This window comes from Phyllostomus discolor, chromosome 10 (genome assembly GCF_004126475.2).
Source record: "Phyllostomus discolor isolate MPI-MPIP mPhyDis1 chromosome 10, mPhyDis1.pri.v3, whole genome shotgun sequence".
Lineage (NCBI taxonomy): Eukaryota > Metazoa > Chordata > Mammalia > Chiroptera > Phyllostomidae > Phyllostomus > Phyllostomus discolor.
The window spans coordinates 8,079,505-8,103,714 of NC_040912.2; the positions used below are offsets into that span (position 1 = coordinate 8,079,505).

At 39.4% G+C, this 24,210-nt stretch overlaps 2 protein-coding genes and 1 long non-coding RNA gene across 8 annotated transcripts in view; 2 read left to right on the forward strand and 1 right to left on the reverse strand.

Annotated features, from left to right (window-relative positions):
* Positions 1 to 24,210, forward strand: part of NT5C3A (5'-nucleotidase, cytosolic IIIA) — a 49,208-nt gene that overhangs the window by 15,884 nt on the left and 9,114 nt on the right. Inside the window, exons 1-3 of one of the 6 annotated variants that reach the window (XM_036010432.1) lie at positions 12,211 to 12,323; positions 13,021 to 13,111; positions 16,520 to 16,574. The exons of 2 other annotated variants lie outside the window; for them this stretch is intronic. In XM_036010432.1, coding sequence (XP_035866325.1) covers positions 16,539 to 16,574 — 36 coding nt within the window. In that variant the 5' untranslated portion in view covers positions 12,211 to 12,323; positions 13,021 to 13,111; positions 16,520 to 16,538. Of the gene's footprint in view, positions 1 to 12,210; positions 12,324 to 13,020; positions 13,112 to 16,519; positions 16,575 to 24,210 lie in introns of those variants that run through there. 3 more of the 6 variants (XM_036010429.1, XM_036010431.1, XM_036010430.1) reach the window with 3 other exon arrangements.
* LOC118497024 lies at positions 1,851 to 12,165 on the reverse strand. The gene is made up of 3 exons (XR_004899566.1): positions 12,037 to 12,165; positions 2,564 to 2,814; positions 1,851 to 2,203 (listed from the first exon to the last, which is right to left on the reverse strand). It is a non-coding gene; the product is annotated as an uncharacterized LOC118497024 (long non-coding RNA).
* On the forward strand, positions 18,646 to 19,126 carry LOC114507816 (60S ribosomal protein L36a-like). Its single transcript, XM_028525827.2, has one exon. The coding sequence runs from the start codon at positions 18,705 to 18,707 to the stop codon at positions 19,023 to 19,025; it is 321 nt and encodes a 106-aa protein (XP_028381628.1). The 5' UTR covers positions 18,646 to 18,704; the 3' UTR covers positions 19,026 to 19,126.

Genomic DNA, 24,210 nt, shown 5'->3' on the forward strand with positions numbered 1-24,210 from the left:
TGACAGATCACCTCATGGTACCTGACCAGAAAATTCTATCGTGGTTGATTAAGGCTGTGTTTCGCCCTGGCTGGTGTGGCTCAGTGGATTGAGCACCAGCTTGCCAACTGAAAGGTCACTGGTTCAGTTCCCAGTCAGGACATGTGTTTGGGTTTTAGGCCAGGTCCCCCATTGTGGGTATGCAAGAGGCAGCTGATGGATGTTTCTCTCCCTCTCCTTCTCCCTCCCTTTACCTCACTCTAAAAATAAATAAAATCTAAATAAATAAATATCACCTCCATTTAAAAAAAAAAAACTGTGCCTGGAAGAGGGTTAGAGCTACAGTTACATCAGGTATTAAATCTAGGTTTGGTATCATGGACATTTAGCATGAGCAAAGGCATTTTGGGCTGTGAATTTTTTCTTTAACAAAACTGAAGTTTATTCGCATGTATATGTCAACATAAGAAACGTCCAAATCTGTAAATAATTTTTATAAGAATTTCTTTGAGCCAAACTGGATTAAGGAGGGAGTGTAAGGAACCTCACATGAGGGTGGGAGAAAGCAAGGTGAGGACGGGATTATGGCACAGTTAACCTTATGTGCTCTCTTGAGGGTGGTTATACTTACTGCAAAGGTGTGTTAACCTTTGCACCAGAACCATGGACAAGGCTTGTTTAAGGTAAGGTTAACCTTTTACTAAGGAAGTTATAGGTTGGGCTGTGACCTTGACCTGCCCAGTTAGGAATTTATGGTCATATCACCCTGTGAGGTAACTTCGCACAGAACCGCCCCTTTTGTTCTGTCCATATACACATGGGAGACACCCTTGGGGAGATGAGGGACTCTGCTAGGTGACTTGGCGTTATGACAGGTGCAGTGAAACAAGGGAGGAGGGGGTGGGGGAGGTCTGTTACGGGACGGGGGAGGGGAATGTGGCGGGGTGACGACAGGTGCATATGCAGATTGAAGGCCGTGCTCCCCTGCTGTTAAGAATTACCTGTGATTTCGTTGTCCTCCTTCTGGTACAGAGTAAAAGACACCCTTACAAATGGAGATTTCCTTTATAAATTTACTTTTTTTTTTTTTTACAAAAGGTAATTTCTGTGTTTTCTGAGCCTTCCCTGTGTCTGCTGTTTCTGTAAATAATCTACTCAAAGTAATCCTTAGGCCAAAAAGGCATACACTGGGGTGGCACAGTCTGCCACCTTTGATTAAAAAATGGATTAAAGCCTGGATGAAAGGTCATGAAATCCAAGACTGCCCTGAGAGCAGCAGAAAGCGAGGACAGAAAAGAGAGGGATTTCCCTGGCCGGACAGGTCAGTTGGCTAGAGCATCGCCCTGTATGGCAAGGTTCAGTCTCGGTCAGGGCACATCCACGAATCAACGAATGAATGCATCAATAAGTGAAACAAAAAAATCAAGAGGAACAATAAAGTGATGTTTTCTCTCTCTGCCTCTTTCTCTTTCTCTTAAATCAATGAATAAAAATTTTTAAACAGAAAGAGAGACACAGAATGACAGGGTGAAATCTATAGGCCTTACGACTTTTGCGAAGTGTTTTAGATTATCCTTAACTTACAGTAGTTTGGATGTTTCCTGTAGTTTCTGTTGAATCATTTCCGGAGATCCCTATTTTGTTTGCTCATTTAAAATAATTCAGGCATCACAGTATGTGTACTTACTGATTTCAGCATATAAGTGATCTTGCCCTGGCCGGAGCGTCTCTGTTAGAGCGTTGTCCCGTAAACCAAAAGTTAGCAGGTTTGATTCCTGGTCAGGACACATCCCTGGTTTGCAGGGTCAGCCCCCAGTTTCTCTCTCACATCAACATTTCTCTCCCTCTTCCTCCTTCCCCCTCTCTCTGAAAAGCCATAAGCATGTCCTCAGCTGAGGATTAAATAAATGATCAAGGAATATTTTTTGTGAAAAGAAGCATGTATGTAATCTTGAATCCTTTTCACCTTTATTCTCTTTTAAATTAGAGGCTGTAATTTACGTCTTTGATATAATAATTAATTTGAAATCTAGTGTCATGAACCTTACCTGAAATGTCAATCCGGGAAGCCTGTACAATTATCACTTTTGTCAGCAGGTGGCAGACTTCTGTCCTTGCTATGGCACAGTGGAGCTATGCTGCATGCTTAAATTACCTTTCTTGTTTGTGCATTTTTGTTTACTCTTTTGGTGTTGTTTAAACCGATCCATGCAATTTAAAGGACCTGACAAGAAGACAATGGTAAGATGTCCTAAATCAAATTACAGCAGGCCAGAGGGTGGGAGGAAGAGCCAAAAGAAACAAGTGCAGGGCTAAACCCACAGAAGACTGCCCACACTCCTGAGTGTAAATTGGAATTTTGGATTCATTTTCAGGTGGTTATTTTCACAATTGTCTAAGAGAGAAGATAGCCAGGAGCCTCTGCTTCTTGAATTTTCCAAACCAGTACCCACAGCTAATGCAGACCGTTCCTCCTTATGAGTTTCTGCACCTGTCCCAGAACTGGCCTGCGCTGGGCGTCGGCTGCTTGCAGCCCCTCTTGTCTACAGCTAATGTGCCGGTAAATTATTTCAGAACAACTTACGTGTTGTGTGAAAACTCTTGCCAACTCCAGAACGGATGCTGGTGGCGTAGGCGCCACGCCCCAGGACCTGTCTTCTTTTTCTTGCTAGCCGTGGCCTAATAAACCCTTTCTTTTAAAGAAGACTTTTATCCGTGGAAGTCAGAATTTTTGTTGCACGCAAGGAGGACAGCGTTCTGACATTATAGCTGTAAATGCTGTTTGTCTACTTTGTTTTTCCATGCATGTTGTTTGTCTTCCTCATTTTCAGGGTGCTTAGTAAATGACAAGATTGTTTAGTAATTCACGGGAGGATTGCTTACACTGTTTGGCAAGTTCCTGCCTATCAGTAGGTGGAGGTGGCTAGAGCCACATGTTGTGGCTTCCGCCAGCTCCTTCCTGCCCGCATTTTATCTGCTCCGCAGCCTGTCAGGGCACAGCCCTCCCCACCACACCCCAACACCCTGAGTCAGAGCACTGTCATCCAAAACAAAAATCATCATGCTCCTACCCAGTTTCCTCCGTGAACAATTTATCAACTTACCTAGATTTCTCTGTCAAACGCTTAGGGTTCTTAGGGAATTGAGACCCTGATTGATTCAGATGGAGGGAGACAGGGAAAGATTGAGAACCTGAGCACAGTATCGAATACCAAAATGTTATAAAATAGAAACCCACTGAGTTATCTTTAGAAAACACTGGGCTGCACTGGGACTAGGACTAGAAAACAATTGGAAACGGATTCCCATTTGGGTTAATTTGGCCATGTCCGATTATCCTGTAACCAGGAGGAAGGAATGGAAACTTTGCGCCAAGTACCCACTGCATGTTTACTTTCTTTAATCCTTAAAACACGGTCCAGCTGGTTACTGTAGATTTCTGTACTTGCCTGGGAACAACCAGTAAGCAGCAGGGTCAGCGTCCAGTCTGAGTCTAGCTCTCCGAAGCTTTTTGGTAAAGCAGACTTCCCAGTTGGGATGAGAATTGCTTTGTTAGCAAAGTGTCGCTGTGTTGCTGAGCTGTAATTTTTTTGTCTTTCCAAGCTAATTAAATATTCTATTCTATTTTGTCCTTTGTGCATAACTGTGTACTGTGGATATGATTTTGTCACATTCGTCCCTAGTTTGGGTAGAATAGGAAAACCTACCTAGTGTCCCATAATTATTGTTCTGTTATTCTCTATATTGTAAGTATTGTGGCTTATCCAGTAAAGATATACAGTGTTTTCTTTCTTTAAAAAGTAAAGTAATCTGTGATTTGAACACTAGGCAGTCTTGTAAGGGAATATGTACTGTACTTATTCCCTCTTGTGTACTATACAATGTTTGAGAGTTTAGCGTGCGCTTGGTCCGTGTCTCAGTGGGGCCACAGTCTAATAATGGCTTCGCCTCAGACAAGTCACCGTGCTTTTCTAAGCCTCCATTTCCAGTTCTCTGGAGTGGAGAGGATTCATCTAAAAATTCTCCTACCCCTTTGATTCCTTCAGGGTGTTATATTAAGAATATGTTCCAGTCCTGGCTGGTGTGGCTCAAAGACGTTGGTTAGGCATCAGCCTGAGAAGCCAAGGGTTGGCAGTTCGATTCCTGGTCTGGGCACATGCCTAGATTGTGGGTTCATTGCCAGCTCTGGGCATGTACAAAAGGCAACTGATTGATGTTTCTCCCTCACATCACTGTTTCTCTCCCTCTCTTTCTCCCTCCCTTCCCATCTCTCTCATAAATAAATAAATATATAAATAAATCTTTTTTAAAAAACAGTATGTTCCATCTTTGTGTTGTATTTTTTTAATTGATTTGAGAGAGACATTGATTTGCCATTCTGCTTATTGATGCATTCATTGGTTGATGCTTATATGTGCTCTGACCTGGAATCGAACCTGCAACCTTGGTGTGTTGGGCCGATGCTATAACCAACTGAGCTACCAGGTCAGGCCTGTGTTGTATTTTTTATTGCACTATGGGATAATTCCAACAGTATACTATTCTCAATACCTTCCAGGGTTATTAAAATTTAAAAAGAGGTGATATACATAGAGTGCCAAACAGTATTTATCACATAGTACTTATTCAATAAATGTTAATTCTCTTACCTCCTCCCTTCTATTAATAAACAAAGCTATTCTTTTCACAACTTTCTTTCAGACATCATGTTATCCTGTGGTAGGGTCAAATTAAGTAACATGTTTAAAAATGGTCTCTAAACAGTATTCTCTTTGAGCTTTCAGATTTGTAAATAAAATAAACATAGGATGTCTAGTTATAACATAATCTTTCTTAACTTTAAAAAGGTTGGGGATAGGAAGACGTCCTGCATTACACTAAATTTTCAGGAACAATTTTTAACCTGAGCATCTAGGCTAGAAAACAGGGCCTAATCCCGCTGCACCTGCGGTCCTCGTTGCAGGACCAGTCCGGGTCGCGCTCTTGGGCGTGTATAATTACATAAGTTGTTTTCAGTTACTGAGATTTAATTTCACTAAAACTGTGTGGAAAACATGGGTTCTTGTAAAGGATAAAGCTTCTATATGTGTTTGACTCACTTTTGAATCCCCTCTGGTCCACTCACAACGAAAAAAGATTCTGTGATTCACTGTAGATTTCCAAAAATTAACTCATGGGGTCCACCCATACACAGGGATTTCCAGGCCTGTGACTCAGCATTAGGGACGTTTTAATAATTAAGGACTCATCAGTACCTGAATTAAGATCCGCTTTTTGTAAGGAATTTGTCCATTTTAATTATTTATGTATTTTAAGCTCCATTTCCCCCTTGATTCTCTTTTTTTTTTCTGATATAAAAATAACTAAATCTATATAAGGAAAAAGGTAAGCCACAATTTACACCCCTTAAACCACCCCCATATTTTAATAAGCATACTCCCTTCTTTCTCTATGCATATAAATATTAAGTATAATTTTTCCCAAAATTGGATCATACTGTGACATTGTTTTTAACAAGATTATTCACTTAATTTATTCCTTAGTAGTAAATTTATACTTATTTTAATAGCTACTATATTACTTTATGTTATTGTACCATATACTGATATCATAATTTATTTAGCCAGTTCGTCATTTTGAACCTTTACGTTTCCCTGTTTTTTTGTTACGATAAATAGACCCATGAACAGTCTTACAGCAGTTGTGCACCCCCACGGTTGTTTGAGTGGAATTGCAGGTCAAGGGGCAAGCACAAATCCAAGGCTTTTAATGTGCTGTCAGGTTACCCTCTGGAAGGGCTGGACTGGTTCACATTTCCACCGTCATTCGAGTCCCGAGGTCCCTGTTTTCCTGGGAGTAGGGATTTTGTTTTCTCATCTCTGCAAATAGTAGTTATTTTTAAGTATTTCTATTACTTTTGAAGTCGAGCTTTTAAAAATAGCCCTGGTTGGTGTGGCTCAGTGGATTGAGCACAGGCCTGTGGATGGAGGGTTTGCAGGTTTGATTCCCCATCAGGCCACATGCCTGGGTTGCAGGCCAGGTCCCCAGCTGGGGACGTGCAAGAGGCAACCAACCCATGTTTCTCTTGTGTATCAATATTTCTCTCCTTCTCTTTCTCCTCTTTTTCCCCTCTCTGATAAATAAATAAACAAACAAACAAACAAATAAATAAATAAATATTTGAAAATAAATGGCCGTTTATTATCTCCTTTTCTGAGTCCTATAAGTTCTTTTTTCTTGATTTGCAGAGGCTCTTTATAAAATGAGTTTAACCATGACAGTATGTTAGAAATGTATCGTTCCAAGTGTTTTTTGTTTTAGTCCCATTTTTGAGCAATTTAAATGTGACCCTCCTTTTCAAACCTTTCCATGGCATCTTTCAACCAATGTACTAATTCTTTAGAATGTTTTGCAGAGCGTCCTTTGCACTTTGACACATTATGACTTCATGCTGTAGTCAGAGTGGGTGGAGAAGATAGCATACTGTTTGAATAGTGTGTATTTCTTAATCCTTAGTTTACCCTCCCAGCCATAGAATGAGGAAGGCTGCTGCAGGCAAAAACAGCGAGGCATGATTTCGCTCCCATAGATAATTTTTCACTTTACCTTCATAAGTGTGACAACATATGCCAAACTCATTTCTTCCAAAATGTAGCAGCATCATACACATACAGTCTTAATTTCTTATATTTTGGAATGTGTAGCTTTGATTTAAAAAATAATCTCTGTTTCCTTGTGGATGTACAATATATTCATTACAGACAATTTAGAAAGTACCACGGAGTATGAAGAAGAACATGCGGGCCCCCACGCTCCTATCATTCCTGTGTGGTGGCTGTGGATGGTTAGACTACGTTTGATGCAGTTGTGTTAGATGACCCTTATACTGTTGGGTTTCGTTTGTCACTCGCTGATTATTTAAGAACTCTTATGTCTGTATTCATGCTTGAAGTTAGGCATGTTTCCTCTTCTTGTGCTGTTTTTGACAAGCTGGTTTCAGGGTTTTGTACTAATTAGTTTCATGAACAGAATTGAATCACTTACCTTCTTTCCATGTATTTTTAAATAGCCTGTCTGACATAGGAGGCATCTGTTCTCTAAAAGTTTGAAAGAGCTCACCACTCTAAAATTTGTCCATAAAGCTTTGGAAGGCTGTAAGTTCTATTCTACGACATATATTGTTGAATGTAATACATGTCATCAAAACTTTTCTACGGTTAAATTACATACTTTGGTTTACTACATTGAGTTTATTTTCAAAGAAGTTTTTAAGGGCTATCTTTTGTTGTTTCTTGAATGAACAAACTGTAAAAAAGTGAAACAGAAGTAAGTTAATCTATTTTTCCATATTTTATCATGAGAAATTTCAAATATTCACAGAAATTGAAAGTGAGAAATCTACGTGAATTCCTAAAAATTTTAAAGTCTATTCTTTAGGTTCTTTTCAAACCTATGAACATTTTCAAAACCTTATATACTTTTAAAACTCAAGTTATCACCTACTACTCTTCCATATAATTTCTAGTAACTCTTTGCTACAGTTTTTTTTTTATCATTTTCCTGCCTTATTATTTTTTAAATGAGTTTATTTGGCACATCAAAAAGGGCATAGTGAGTTAAGTCTTTGTACTCTCTATTTAAATATATTGGATATAATACACCGATAATAAAATAAAAGCTTAAACAAAATAACCTTTTGCCATCTGTAATGTAACCCATACCAAAATAGCAATCCTAAACAATGCTGCTTCTTTTCAACAGACAGAATACCAACTGTGTAATGTGGAAAGAGTTCAAAATTAAAACAAAATTTTTCATCTTGTTCCATTTCATGCACAAAGATTCAGATATAAAATGGAAACAATTTCAGTGCTAAGCACCTTGAAGTATTAGAACATAATGCATTTGAGAGGAGAGCTAAGAAAGACTCCATTCATTTATGATACTGTCTTACATCCCATTTTCTTGAACTTGACCTTCCTGTTGCAACAATGTTGTTTCTTCTTCTACGGTAGTTTAATTTTTTAAAGAAGGCCTGCTCTTTTTTTTTTTAAGATTTTATTTATTTCTAGAGAGAGGGGAAGGGAGGGAGAGAAACATCAATGTGTGGTTGCCTCTCGCATGTTTCACACTGGGGAACCTGGCCTGCAAGTCAGGGCTCTTTCACACAAGTTTAAACTACAGAATATATTACTTTTTGTGTAAGAAAGTAAAAATGAGATACACCCCATTCAAGAACTTTGAGTTTCTGAAAATTAAGTTACTCAGCCTTAGATTTTTGTGTACAATTTTTAAGAATGCACTGAGATCAGAACCATAGGTTTTCCTCAGCTTGCACATATGTGTGTAAATTCATAAATGCAGCAATCAGCTTTACCAGCAGTAACCTAAACAATAAACTTTAGGAATGATTTTCAATAAAAAACTTATGAGATGATCTTTACTTGCTTTTCATTTTCCCAAAATGTAGTAATTTATTGTTTCATCTTTGTTTTTGCTCCTCAAACATTTTAAACTGTATTCATGTAAACATGTACAGCACCTTGTTTTAATTTTGTTTTAAATAGTCACAGTGTGGAGCTTAGTTGGCTGTTCTCAGAGTAGTTTTAAGAGAGATCACGTGCTTGGGTAGGTGTCTTGCATGTTTACAAAGTCATCCTTCTATTTACATGGTGCAGCAATTAACCAGAACAAGTTTTACAAGAGTTGTAAACAGAGTACTGCATCTCACCTCCTACTGAATTGTCTTCTGTATATGGCTTTAGCGTTTGGTTTGAAATAACTTCCTTAGGGTTTCAGTCAAGTTCATACTGAAGTTTAAAAAGTACGTTGCACGACTGAATGATAATTGGATTATGGTAGACTGTGAGTTAGTAGTTAACTCTTAGATCAGATTATTGAGAAATAATACAGGTTTTATGTGGGATTATGAAGTTTTTTCTTTCACACACCACTATTAATTAATGTAATAATTTTATACCCTTTACTCCTCTATCCCAAGATTAAAGGTGAAATGAACTAATCAATAAATAATTAAGGTTAAATTGAGAGATTTTATTTTCTGTGGGCTTTTTTGTTCTTTTTATAATTCTCAGAAACTTTGTGATGACAAACTGAACTAATTATAGGTTTTTAAATTGATTGGATAATTGACAGTATCTAAAAAGATGTAACTATTCAGAAATACAAATGGATATCCCTTTCTCCATTGATTAAAAACAGCCAGTTTCAATGTGAGAAGGAGAGAAAAATCTTCCAAAAAGTTGTGTCCTGTCTGAGAAGTTATTTGCTCTTTGGCACGTCTAACTGGGGTCTCGAGTTTGCATTAGGAGCCATGTTTGCATTAGGAGCCATGAATAAGTGGTTTCTGTTTTTATGACAATGAGTAAAGAAACTCCCAGGCAACAGGGCCCAGTCATTGTGTCCACTGTGCCGCTGAAGAAGCTGCCTTTATGACGTCTTACTTGTAGCTCCTTTATATCCCTTCTCAACAAAAGTGCCCTACAGCTAATTGAAACCAAATTCACTTTTTAAATTCAGTGTCTTCTTTGTATCCTGTTTCTCTTTTTGGTGGCAGTTTCAAAACATTCAAAACATCTCTAGCCCTCTCGTGTAATTGCTCTGTGCATTGTTATTGCCTAGAAACAACACGATGTAGTATTTTTTTAAAAAGTGTTAACAGCTCTTGTGACACTAAGTAATGTGACTTAACCTCTCCAAACCTTAGATTCTTTATCTATCAAAACAGGGAACTATTACCTTTATTTTAAGCCTACTCATTGATATAAATTAGTATGCATATAGAGGGCTCTTGCGTGCTTCTGGGACTGACAGGGGTAAGAAAGTACTCGAAGAATGCTAGTTCCCGCTGGAGGGACACTTCGCCAGCCTCACCATCCCACTCCCGTGCGGATATTTGGTAACACTTACTGGGTGGGACTAAAAAGCAGAAGCCCCCTATAGGGAGCAAGCAACTCATACTTCCTGTGTTCTACTGTCCTTTGACTAGCATGCAGAACACCAGCAGAGCCAAAGCCGTCTCAGAGACCCAAGCATCCCTGTTACTTATGTTTAGAGAGAAGAGGAGGGAGGGAGAAAGGGAGAGAGAAACATTGATGTGAGAGAGAAGCATCCATCAATCATCTCTCTCGTGGGTGCTCAGACCTGGGATCGAACCACAACCCAGGCATGTGCCTTGATTAGGAAGCAAACCAGCGACCTTTTGCTTTGCAGAATGATGCTCCATCCAACTGAGCCATACTGGTCGGGGCTATAACGTTTTTAATAATAAGCCACTTTTTTTAATTTTCCAAGGAACTCGTTTATTTTATAAAGCTCAGAAGATAAAAATGGCCTCTTAATTCCATCACTGATACTGTCGTGTGTATTCTGTCTTAGACCTCCCATGTTTGGATGAAGATTTAATCTGCAAATGGAACTCTTGCTGTAGACACCCATGACTTTTTCCCCTCAGCGGCTGATCATGCACACCTCTGCATCTGTGAATACTGCTCTGACAGAGCAGTACTGTCCAGTGATTTATAAGCACAGGTTCTGAAATCAGAGAGGCCTGAGGTTGCATCAGTTCTGCCACTTGCCAGCTGCAAGCCTGAATTTATCTGCCCATGACATGAGGCTGATAGTAATGCATACTGTCCAGGGTTATGAGCGTCACATGGGGTGAGGAATGTCGGGTGCTTAGCAGTATCTGGCACATCGTACATGTACAGTATATTTTGGCTATTTTTAAAAATTATTTTTAAAACTGTACTTTTACATCTTATGTATATACCACAATTTATGCACCTCTCCTGAATTCTTCTGAACATTTAGATATTGGTCATTGAGGTGGAGCCTTAACTCCAGCATTCTGTAGCAGTTGTTGTTGAAGGTGATTTATCTGAAGTCATCTTTCAAAGTGATGGCTCAAAAATTCTTATCATCGCTAACTGTGTTAATACATGACCAGGAGTTAAGTCATCATATTCACCCATTGACACAGACGTATTTTCCAAATGAACCACCTCGTCACCCTCGAGCCCCCACGACCAGAGTACAGACTTGCTCTTAGAGGCGAATGGATTGTGTCTTCTCATCTTACTACAACAAGGGAGCAGTGCTGGGTTTGTAGCATTTGGTACAGACCAAGTTTGGGTAATTTGTTAGTGTCCTTTTTTTAAAGCAGTTCTTAAATTTGGAGGATTGTTCCTAACAGAGAATGCTGCTTCACCAAGTTGACTACTGAAGCGTTGTGTGGGTTTGATTTCTCTCGAGTGCAAAGGAGAGGAGACTGATAGAAAAGTGCATTTACGGAAGGGTGGCTGGGCCCTGCCTGTTCCTGACGATAAAGCCGCCCGGAGCCCGTGGCGGCCTTTATCAGGCCCTGGCACACGGTGCGAGCACTACTCGGGTGAAACCGAGACCAGCTCCGCTCAAACGTTGGAAATGCACTGAAAAAAATAAATCATAAAAGTTAAAAATGTATTCCTTCACAACAGATTGGCTGCTTTAATTTCCAGCAGGAAAGGAACTTTTTTCACCATAAAAATTCGTTTTCACATTTTGTGATCAGAATTTTTTTTCTTTTTAGCAGATCCATGCATGGTCCTGTTAAAATTGTCAAACCACTAGGAAAATGTGAAACAAAACATTAAAAAACACTTCAATTCCCACTCTCCTGCAATAAAGACTGTTAGTATTCTGTTGACCATACATACATGCATCATATCTTTTTTTCCCACGTGTCTTACATGAGCTAATCTTTTAAAAATTGTAAAACATTCATATCAAAAAACTTAACCATTTGAACTAGTTGGAAGTGCGGTGGCTTCAAGTACACTCACACAGTTGGGCAACCGTCAGCACCATCCCTCTCAGAAGTCCTTTCACCTTCCAGACCGAAACTCGGTGCCCAGTGGGCAATATGCGTGGCCCCTTCCCCAGCCAACTACAAACCGGATCTTTTTTACCCTGCACTGAAATACAATATTCACACAGAAAAACACACATGCCACAAGTACACTGACACCCACCCCTGCCCCCCGCAAGAAAACCCACCGTGAGGAAGGAAATACTGGTGTTCATATTGCAGTTCCTTTTTCCCTTTGCACATGAAGTTGCCAGTGCTCTAATGCTACAAATTTACCTTCTCTTAACTGGCACGGTACTTCAGTCGAGCCAGGAGGCCTGTCAGCAGAGCATAGTAATGCGTCAGCAGCCTGTCCTCGCAGGCAGCCTCGCCAAGGCTTTCGGGACCGCCCCTCAGCTGCACCTGTGCTATATTAGGGCTTCTCAGACAGGAATAATTTTCTTTTGCTGGCGTAGCGGGTCCGGTTACCTTCGGGGTGAGTGTGTGCAGTTCATGCAAACAAATGAGCTTCTCTTGCTTAACTTTATCTGATCCTTATTCGGTTTAGTATCTGATTGACATTTTAGGCATTTAAAAGCATAAATGAAGAAACTGAAGATAGAATGTATAATGCAAAACTGTAATTTGCAAAGATCTGAATATATAAAACTTCGCAGTGTCTTAGGTCTCAGAAATTTATAGGATCTAATTTTAAGAGCTTCTTGTTTGACATCTAGATGTTAAGGAAAAGCAAAGAATCCTCAGAAAATCTCTTCCTAAGGGAAAAATATTGTCAGATCCAGTTTTGTTGTTCATTCAGTTGCTGTGGCTCAATTTTGCTGATAGCCACATACTTTGTGAATTAGAAACTATTTATTATAGCTAATAATAAAGGTAATTAATTTTTTTTATTTTGTGCCTCTGAGCTTTATCCAGGATATCATGAAATAGGATTATACTGGTATGTTTCATGAGTTGCTAAAAGCTGGGTCACTGTCTCTCAGGCTTATGACAAATTACACGTGGTAAAATTGAGATTCAACATACATATTACCATGAAAGGGTGAACATTATGACTAAGTCACATGTAAATAATTGAATTTACCTCATTTTAATAGTTTTTTTTAAATCAGGAAAATTAGTGAATGCAGCAGGCCATTTCTTAAAGTATTTTACTTGGTTTTTATTGGCAGCCTATATCCAAGCATCTCTGGATATTGCTTACCACCTGTGCTGTGGTTCTAGGACAGAATCAAGGAGAGAAGAACTCAGAGTGCCTTAAGGGTAATCAGAATAAATTATTTAATTTCTGTGTGTCTTGGTTTAACTCATCTTGAAACATGCTATTATGTATTCGGGCAGTGTAGATGGTAAGGGTGGATGAATAAATCCTAGGCTCTGAAATTACGTATTTTCACAAGTATTCATTAAATTCTGACAAGGAGCTAAGTTTTACTATTTAAGAAAATTGCTGTAAATTGCCAATTTTTAAATAACTGGCCTTTGAAATCCGTTTTTCCTCTTCTCCCTCTTTCTCTTCTCCCACCTTTTGCTGTTCAGATTCATTTCTGTCTTATATTTGTATCGAGAAAGTTTCACTTTCTAGTTTGTTTTTTTACTGTTGCCTTGAAATTTTAATTAGGGAGAATTATTTAAATGCCTTGAGCAACTGATTTATAGTGCTATGGAAATAATAAACTTATAGTTTGATATTATTCCACGTGCTAATTACCCTAAGAAAGTGTTGTTGTTGTTATTATTAACAGACCAAGCACAGGACAAGTAATGCAGGCTGGTGGAGAAGGGCAGTGAAATGGGTTCATTGTGGATGTCCAGTGGAGTTACTGACACCCGGTCTGTGTTACAGCACCGCACGCCTTTCCTTAGGCAAATAGTACGCCGTTTGCCAAGATTCCATTGCCTTATTGGTATTTAGTTTAAATGACTCAAGATCAAAATTAAAGCAGCATTGTAACTTTTTGAGCTAATTAGAATAAGGAATTTGGTCTTTTTCATTTCCCCACAAAACAGAACATCATGGGCTTTTAGAAGTATCCAACTTTCATTCAGATTCTTTAAAACTTGTGTAAAGACAAGTAGAGATTGTCAATGTGGCCATCGAACTTTTCAGTTTATTGATTTGTAAATGTATTTTCAAGGTAAAGTTAATCATTTCAGAATGAAAGACCGGGATAGCCGAAACCTCCGGTTTCCAAGTCTCTGCTCTTCAAGTGCAGGTCTTCCCTCTGGCTTCAGCCTTAGCCTGGTCCTGCAGCAGAGACCTCAGCCCCTCCCCCCCACTCCCCCCCGGAGAGCACACAGCAACTCTCTTCCACCTTCCACACGATCCGGTCCACGATGAAAGATTCCAAAGATGGCAGGCTTCCAGACATCCTTTGAAGAGAGTTCATAGTTCAAGGGTGGTATTTTCTATTTTTGAACAGGTCTTGTGCACTCGATGCGTTTTTTCCAACAACTCTCCTCCTGAAGCATCTGCGACAGATGACTGTTGGCAGAGCGAGCCAGAACTTTATATACCGAGTATAGGTTTACAAGCCGATTGGTTTAAAAATACCCTGCCCTCATTTTCTGTGTCTTCTTTAGAATTGTGCCAGAATGCTGACATTTGCGCCTTAGTCTTTACACTTTTATAATGCTAGTGACCTCAGGCTGTTTTTTGTATTACGCCTGCAGTATCACTTTGTTAATACGAGATTATTTTTAACACAGATAAATTTTGGTCAGATTGCCAGTGGGGACTGGGAAGAGCGTTAAGACCTGCACTTGAAACTTGCAGAGTATCCAGATTATCAAAAATAATGCCCTGGAGTTGGAAACTTAGCAGTTGCAAATTTCTCATTACTCTGTTTGGTGTGCGTTTTGCTTAAATACAATTTAAAGAGACCATGAGAAAGACGATTACTCTTTCAACTAATAACACAGCCTTTTTTTACTTTTCTAACTAAGCACAAACGCTACCAAAGGAACCAAACTTGGGGGTTGGGGGTGGAGAGAAATCGGGCTCCCTGGCCATGTGCAACAAAAAGAGCTCAGACTCCCGGATACTGAACTGTACTGTCACTGCTTGAGTTCTGTTTTCGTTGGGCCTTTCCAGTGTTCCACAGAGCATATGGTATTTTTATAAACTCGATTGTACTTTTCCACATTCTCCCTCCTCTTCCTCAAGCTAATAAAATGCTTTTATTTAAATAGTGCCTTCTGGAAACGTAGTCTCCTTTTCAGATATTAAACATCAAAGGAAAATCATAAGCACTCAATGTTCTATGCTTTGGTTTTATAAGTAAGGAAGTGGGCTCGTAGGCAGCTTCCATGGTGTGTGTTTAAGAGAGCTGACTCGGACAGACAGAAGGTAGACCAAAGGTGACTTAAATTTGACCATTTGACTGTATCTGCAATTATCTACTAACCTCCAGACTACCATCATAATTACATTTGGGGGTGGTGATCAAATTTTTATGAGTTATATAAAGTGTATGTATATATATATATATATGTGGATAGCAGATACATTATTTTTTCACATGTGAAAAATTGGAGGCATCTTACTATTTGGAAATACTTTTTACTCAACTCTAGGATGCCATCAATTACAAGATCATCATCACCTTAGTAATAATCGCCTTTCTGAGAAAGGAGTGAAAATACTTTTTTTTAAGACGTTTCCCAGTTTTATGCACTTAAAATGGAAGGTGGGGGTGTGTTTAAGAATTTAATAAATCTTTATATTATCTGTTATAACACATTCTAATTATCAAGAACACAGATCTAATGTCCAACTTCTATTACTAAAGTTTAAGAAAAAGTCTGATTTTTTCATCTTTCAACAAAGTTGCCCTTTTTAAATAATGCTTTTATTATAAAATTTTACTTACGTAGAATAAAGTAAAAGTAAAGTCATTGAGTATCAAAAAGTAAATAAGTAATTTCCTTATGCTTTATACTGCAAAAATGAAAAAAATTATAATGAGATATTTTAAAAACTAAACATGTATAAATTTTATCCAAACCCCTAAAATGATCATTAACAAGCAATATTACATATCTGTTTTGTACGGGATACTATGCTAGATTTAAACACAATTCATATCTTAGCCACATCATTTCACAAAATTAAAAATTTTAATGTGAGACATTTAAAGATGAAGTATGTATATCATGTTTCTCCTTTACATTCTTTTGATATAGTCCTTCATTGATTCAGTAATAGTAATGCATAGTCTTCCCACAAACTTCATCCTGACATGTAGAGGAAATGCTGATAAAACATTCTTGTAGTAAAGCATTTTCTTGCAAATATCTACTTCACTTTAACTCTATTCAAATCTTCTTTTTTAATATTCTTTATTTTAATTGTTGTTGCAGTACAATTTTCTATCTTTTACTCCCATCCCAATCCACCCACCTATTCAAATCTTCTTAACAACATAGTTCTTAAAGGAAAGCTGCAAATTCTCCATACCGAACTTTTAACCCCAGATGTGTGAGACAGAGTGAAATCTTTATGGAGCTCCTTAGGGAAAAAGAAGATGGCTCCAGGAACTTGGCATTGAAACCACTCCCCAAGTACCACCTTCGTGAGTCATTAACATACAGGAAGAGACTGAAATGCATGTGTGTCACGTGTACCTTTTCTCTCTCTCTCCTACTGTGACATCACCCGGGGAAATCCAGAAGACTGGATAACCGAGATATGACTAATCAAGATTCTGCTGTACATGTGAAAATGGTGGGTATTTAAACATTTCCCATTCTATTTATTAATGGTGAATTCACCACTTTTCCCCCCTCCTCTAACCAGACAGTTACTTACGGGGCTGTAACTTTCTGCAGCTCTTTCTCCATAATGTTTGACACACCGTGGACCCTCAAAAATTTGTTGAATTGAATTTCCACTTACCTTTGACATCTTTTTGCTTGAAATATAATGTGCATTACCGTGTTTCTCAGCATATAAGATGGTTACCCCATTTTTTTCATGTTAAATTTTCCTTGCTTAACACACTTAAATCATACAGCATGAGACATCTTATCTCAGGCCTCTGAACAGAAAACAACAAGCATTTACATTTAAAAAAAACCTTTTTGGTCAACAGTATAGTTCCTTACATTGTGGACATCAGGGTGAGGTGGGAAAAACGTAGCCTTTGGAGGCAGAACTGGCTTCAAATCTTACCTCCGTCCTTCAGAGCCATGCTTCCCTGGAAGGAGGGCGAGGACCTCAGCTTTAAGGTAGAAGAAGGAACCGCCAACGACCTCATGTTGTTCTTACAGTTTTCCCCCATCTCTACTGAGGTATAACAGAAAAATAAAATTATAAGATATTTGACATGTACAATGTATGATTTAATGTATGTATAGAATGTAAAAAGATTCCTTTATAGTTAACACATCCATTACTTTTCACATGTTCACTGTTTTATTTTTTGGTGAGAACATTGAAGTTCTCTTTCAGCAAATCTCAATTATACAAAAATATAAATGTCAACTATATCATAGTTTATAGTTATAAACTATAATTACCATGTTATACATTAGACCCTCAGACCTTACTCGTCTTGTAACTGAAATGTCCTTATTCATATTAGTGAAAAAATATGTAAAGTGCCTGCTAGCACATAGTAAGCACTCTCCTGTATTACATTAGTGAATGTCTTAATTAGGTAGGTACCATGTTTATTTGTACATGTGGAAAAAATTATATCCATTCTCCATATTCACAGTTTTAAAATCCTAAAACTCACAATTTCTCCCATGATCTTTCTTATTTTTTCTTTTTGTTTTTTTTTCCTGTTCTTCCTCTTCTCTATTTTTTCACTGTTTCTTTCTAGCTTCCTGGTTTGAGCTTACAAACCAGAACAGACTTAGCACTCACACAGCTGTAGTGTGTCACAGTTCGTAAATTTCTTGTTCAGCCTCAGTTTCCATCTAGTGTGTGATGGGAGGAGAGAGCTGACTCAAAGTTCTGGGTAAGCTGTCATCAGTGTAGTTACTGCTGTTAGGGTGAAGCATATGAATCATGCAATGAAATGGCTGTTTTATATGTCAGATGTGGTCCAGTATTGGCAATTTCATATGGTTCAGCCGAACTCATGGATGTGAACTTTGCCTCCATTGCATGATTGCTATTTGATTCTTTGATAATTGAGCTTGAGTATCTGATATGTAGCATTAAATCAGTAGAAACTTTTCTTGCTTGGGTCAGTTTATTTTTTTAACCAAAGTGGTGTAGGAATGCCCTACTATATGCCTTTTCGTTATTTGGGTCCCAGAACCTTGTTTTTGAAGCAAGTAACCATGTAGTCAACCCACAAAAAGACTATGGAAGGAAGAGAAGCCAAAGATGAAGTGTACTTACTATTTTTTGCTATCATCACATTAATTTACACACTTTTTGCCTTGGGTTTGCTTTTCTACAAATGATGATACATCTTGTAAGCTAAAAACTCCTTAGGATGTTAGCCTCAACTTTTCATGGTCTGGCTCCGCATCTCTTCTTCTAGACTGACTGACTGTCTCTCCCCCACCCCTTTCCACGTACACTGGGGTTTAGACGAACAGAGCTGCTTATCTTTTCCCACATTAGACCCTGCACTTTGATTCCTCCCCAGTCTCAGCCGAGCCAAACCCTGCTTCTCTTTGAAAGCCTAGCTCAGCTGGCTCGTCATCCTCTGACCTCAACATAAATAATCTCCGTTTCTTCTGTTCCATTGGTATTGTATCTGGGCGTCTTGGCAAGGTAGTAGTTATTTGGGTTCCCTGTTATAATCTGTTATAGAATATGTATCTTGAGTATAAGAAGTATATCTTACTAAAACTGAAGAAGTGTGAACGCCGAGTTTCCAGCTTTACTGCAAAGATGGTCAATGTGCCTAAAACCCGAAGGACTTTCTGTAAGAAGTGTGGAAAGCATCAGCCTCACAAAGTGACCCAGTATAAGAAGGGCAAGGAATCCCTGTATGCCCAGGGGAAAAGGTGCTATGATGGGAAGCAGAGTGGCTACGGTGGGCAGACCAAGCCGATTTTCCGGAAGAAGGCTAAAACCACAAAGAAGATTGTGCTGAGGCTTGAATGTGTTGAGCCTAACTGCAGATCCAAGAGGATGCTGGCCATTAAAAGATGCAAGCATTTTGAACTGGGCGGAGATAAGAAGAGAAAGGGCCAAGTGATCCAGTTCTAAGCTTTGGGATTCTGTTTTATTTTCGAAAGGAAGATGTTGAAGCAGTCGAAAAATTACCTGTATGAAAATAAATGCAGTGGTATTCTTACTCAAAAAAAAAAGTATATCTTACTAAAACTTTTGTATCACTTACAGACCTGCTTAACATAGTGCCTTATACTTAATGACTATATGGTAAGTGAATGAGTGGGAGAATTTGGCCTATAGGACCTTACCCTGGAGACTGGCCAAATATGGGGGAGGCGAGGGAGATGGCGGTCACTACAGTTCAGTCGTGCATAATCTCTAGTAAATCATAGAATCAGTCATCTGTGAGTAAATGTGCCAGTCTCAGTAAACCTATACTTTTTGTGTAGTTTCATAAAAATCGTAGTGCCCACTCCTTTGTACCGTGCAGTGAAGTCTTTTGCTTACACCAGATGTTAACATTAGAAAACAAAGGAAAAAACACATCCCCTGAGATGTGTTTTGGGCAGAAATTCTTAAGTAATTTACAGTGACTTTTATGTAGGCTATTTTCAGAAGACTACTAAGACAGTTTTGTGGCTGTGCCATGGAGCTGCTCGTTTATGTCTTGCCATGTATATAATTGAATAAATGTATCTGTAAGATAATATCAAATAATCCAACATTGCTGTAGAGCTTTGAATAAACCTGTGTTTCTTTGACATCAGCTTCTTTAGAAATCATTGGTTTTTGAACAGGGAAGTAGACAAATAGGAGTTTGTTTGCTCTGCACAAATACAATATTCTAAAGATCGGCCAGAATAAAGGCATGTTGGGTTTTTCATAGTCGTCTTCGGTATTGGTGCCGATTAGGCTCCAGTCAAGCAGCAGCACGTCCCGATCGTTGTCGGGGAAGCCTTGCCCCTGCCCCGGCCTTGTGCCTCATGGCCTCATGGAATGGTTCGTTTTCTTTTGTTCACAGATGATGGGAATTTTCAGCCTTGTATTTGTCTTCCATAAAATTGTATCATAATCAAATTCAGAGGTCTTTGGACAACTCATAGTAACCTGCCCTTCAGATCCAAGGGGTCATGACTTCATACGCACCAAACAGGCACGTGTGCACCGCACAGGGTTTGAGCAAGTGACAGAGGTGTGACGAAATGCACACTCCTGAGTGTGCTTCTTAATGTTCTGATATTCTGATAATTTTTCACACATCTCAGGTGTATTTCAAAATGTTATATTTCTTAGGTCCATTCTAAAATATTTAAGTAAAATTTCCAATATCTTAGAAATATTTTAGTGACATTTTTTTTAAATTTTAAATATATTTGATTAATTATGCTATTACAGTTGTCCCATTACCCCTCTTCATTCCCCTTCACCCTGCACACCCTCTCCCACCCACATTCCCCCCTTTGGTTCATGTCCATGTGTCATGAGTTCTTTAGCTTCTACATGTCCCAGACTATTCTTGCCCTCCCTCTGTCTATTTTCTACCTACCATCTATGCCACTTATTCTCCGTACCTTTTCCCCCTCTCTCTTCCTCCCACTCCCCTGTTGCTAACCCTCCATGTGATCTCCATTTCTGTGGTTCTGTTCCTGTTCTAGTTTTTTGCTTTGTTTGTTTGTTTGCTTGCTTGCTTTAGGTGTGGTTGTTAATAATTGTGAGTTTGCTGTCATTTTACTATACATGTTTTTTTATCTTCTTTTTCTTAGATAAGTCCCTTTAACATTTCATAAAATAAGGGTTTGGTGATGATGAACTCCTTTAACTTGACCTTATCTGAGAAGCACTTTATCTGCCCTTCCATTCTAAATGAAAGCTTTGCTGGATAGAGCAGTCTTGGATATAGGTCCTTGCCTTTCATGATTTGGAATACTTTCCAGCCCCTTCTTGCCTGCAAGGTCTCTTTTGAGAAATCAGCTGACATTCTGATGGGAACTCCTTTGTAGGTAACTGTCCCCTTATCTCTTGCTGCTTCTAGGATTCTCTCCTTCATTTTAATCTTGAGTAATGTAATTATGATGTGCCTTGGTGTGTTCCTCCTTGGGTCCAGCTTCTTTGGGACTCTCTGAGCTTCCGGGACTTCCTGAAAGTCTGTTTCCTTTGCCAGATTGGGGAAGTTCTCTTTTATTATTTGTTCAAATAACTTTTCCACTTGTTGCTCTTCCTCTTCCCCTTCTGGTACCTCTGTCATTCGGATGTTGGAATGTTTAAGATGTCCTGGAGATTCCTAAGCCTCTCTTCATTTTTTTGAATTCTTGTTTCTTCATTCTTTTCTATTTGGTTGTTTCTTTCTTCCTTCAGGTCCCTCCCATTGATCTGGGTCCCAGTTTTCTTGCCATCACTATTGGTTTCCTGTGCATTTTCCTTCATTTGACTTAGCGTAGCCTTCATTTTTTCCTCTAATTTGTGACCAAATTCAACCAATTCTGTGAGCATCCTGATCACCAGTGCTTTGAACTGTGCATCTGATAGGTTGGCTATCTGTTGGTCGCTTAGTTGTATTTGCTGTGGAGCTTTGATCTGTTCTTCATTTGGGCAATATTTTTGATTTGTTTTTTGCACCTGTTAGGTATGAGGGGCGGAGCCTTAGGTGCTCCTCAGGGCGGGAGGATCCAGTCGCTGGGTTGTGACGTTGTATGGGGGGGCGGGGTCCGAGAGGAAACAATGGTGCTTGCTCCGCTCTCTGTCGGATCTTATTCCCTTCCGCCACTTCCCCCAAGCATACTGGCCCTTTCTGGTGCTGATTCCCATGTGGGTGGGCTTGTGCACATTCTAGGACCCTGTGGGTCTCTCCAACGAACTCTCCTGTGAGGCTGGGAGTCTCTCCCGCAACGCAACCCCCCACAGGTGTTTTCAATCGGTGCCCCGAGGCTCTGTTTCCTTGCGCTGAGACCCTGGGTTGCTGGCAGAGCCTTGCTTCACAATCGCCACCTCGCTGGGTCTGCCCATTGCCACCTGGGGTCTGCCAGCAGCCACCTGCGCACCCAGGGTCCTCCCGCTGCAGTCTTGCACACCTGGGATGCCTTACATGCCGGGTGCCACCACTTTTTGTGCTGCGACCCCTCTCCCAGCCGCCTGACTCCACCCTTCCTACCAGTTTGGATGAATGTGTCTGTTTTAACTTCTTGGTTGTCTGACTTCCATACAGTTCAGTTTTCTGCCAGTTCTGGTTGTTATTTTGTTTCTAAATTGTTTCTTATTTTGGTTGTGCGAGGAGGCACACTGTGTCTACCTATGCCTCCATTTTGGCCCAAAGTCTATTTTAGTGACATTTTATGTGTACTGCGGGGTGGAGGGTAGTGTATCCACGTAACCCAAGGCAGATGTAATTATGACTTTCACATTTCTTACACCTGTGTCCACCACCCTCTTGTGTTCTCTAGGAAAAGTAGCTGCTCTTTAATCCGTTCTCACCACTGCTATTTCATCCAGTGGTATCTGGGAATTAACTTCTGACCCATCTTAAAAGGAAAGGTTGTGTGTGGTGCAGAAGCAGGGGCACGAGTGCCTCTAGCCGTGGGGTCTCTTTCGGACCACAGTTGTCAAGAATAAGCCCGTCTAGAAGTTGTCAGCCTGGCCAAAGCATTGGTGCTCCCCTCCTGTCCGTTCTCGGAAACCAGAGGATGTGACCTGCTTGAGGCAGGATGTCTTCCTCAGCCTGGGTTTACTGCAATACAGTGTTCCATTTTCTTGGTGAAAGTACAGTCAGTGACATCGATCTCCTGTTGCTTTCGTATGAGTTAGTTACTGGGTCAAGCATGTATTGATTACCAGGCATCTGTCTCTTAAGGTAGAGGTAAGAGCAGAATTTAGTTGTTAGGAGATGAACTTACTGGCTGAGACATTTGTAACTTCCAGTGCCGTGGAGCTGCCATTCCAAAGTATCAGTGGCTCCTAAAACTCAACGGGAAACCTGTAAAGTGGTGCCCCCCTCATCACATCCATAGCATCTGGTCAGGCCGTCTGACACAGAGTGGGCACCGGTAAGTCTCCGTTAAGCAGGTGAATAGAATAATGAATGAAAAAAGGAATCGAGAAACAAGTGCCTATCTGCTTGTCTCATCCAATGAAAAATCGCTCTATATATATTCAGATAACCTTCCTTCATCAGTTAAAACCCTTTAAAGCCCAGTTACATTAAAAGGATCACTGTATGAAGGTCAGTTGCATTGTAGCTTATCCTCTCCTACTTAAATGCAGCTCTGTAAAAGTAAGTGTATTGTGGGTCCAAGACTTTCAGTTATGGAGAAAATCTTAATGTCTGCATTTCTCTTTCCTGTACACTTCTGAACCCATCTTCCAGTCTTTGGAGAACATTTTAGCCTTTCTCTGGTTTTTCTAATTTTGTCCATTATGTAGAGACAGCATGGGACCCAATAGACTTACCCAGTCAGGTTCTATTGTAGCACAGATACTAGATCTAGGGAGTTTTTCATAACTGTGTCCATCACCCAGGGAAAGTATGTTAACATTGGTGATAACACACCCAGATAATAAGATGTCAAATAAATAGAGATTGTCAGGTACAAGCCAGTATAGAACCTTGATCTGAGGTTCTGTTACTGTCTTTTTATACTGTGGAGCCTACTACTAAGTGACCCATAATTTCCTCCTCCCCGTCTACTTGTACATGGGCTGTAAGTGTTGTACTTGTGCTGAAGTTACTTTGATCCATGGTAGGGGAAAAAAAACATTAAATTGTTGAGAAACACTAAAGCCTGCATAAACCATCCCTGTGGCAGCCTAAGCCCCTTCAGTGGTTGTCCTGACTTGAAATAAATCTAATGCTCTTCAGTGGTTGTTCTGATTTGAAATAAATCTAATGCTCTTCAGTGGTTGTTCTGACTTGGAATAAATCTGTTGTAAAAGTTATGCCGAGAACAGTGAAATTATTTGGGATATAGTACAATAAAGGAGCAAACATCTTGAAGTAACTTTTCAAATTAAATATAATTTAATTATCTGTACAAAGGTAAATTGTGGGGAATAAGCTTGTAATATTTGATTCCTTCCTGCTAAAAAATTTTTGGAAAAGTAAATATGAATACAAACTAAATCTTAAGCAGAAAGATTCTCAGAAGGAAATTCTTTATCACAAAGTTCAAATATATTCTCCATTCAATTTTTATGTTCCATTTTGGTTAATGAACTCTGTTGAAAACATTTTCTTATAACTGCATGTGTAATAATACTAATGTCAGACAGCCAGATGCAAAAGTATACT

Coding starts and splice junctions, on each gene's coding strand:
- LOC114507816 (XM_028525827.2), top strand. CDS start 18,705: ATGGTCAATGTGCCTAAAACCCGAAGGACTTTCTGTAAGAAGTGTGGA.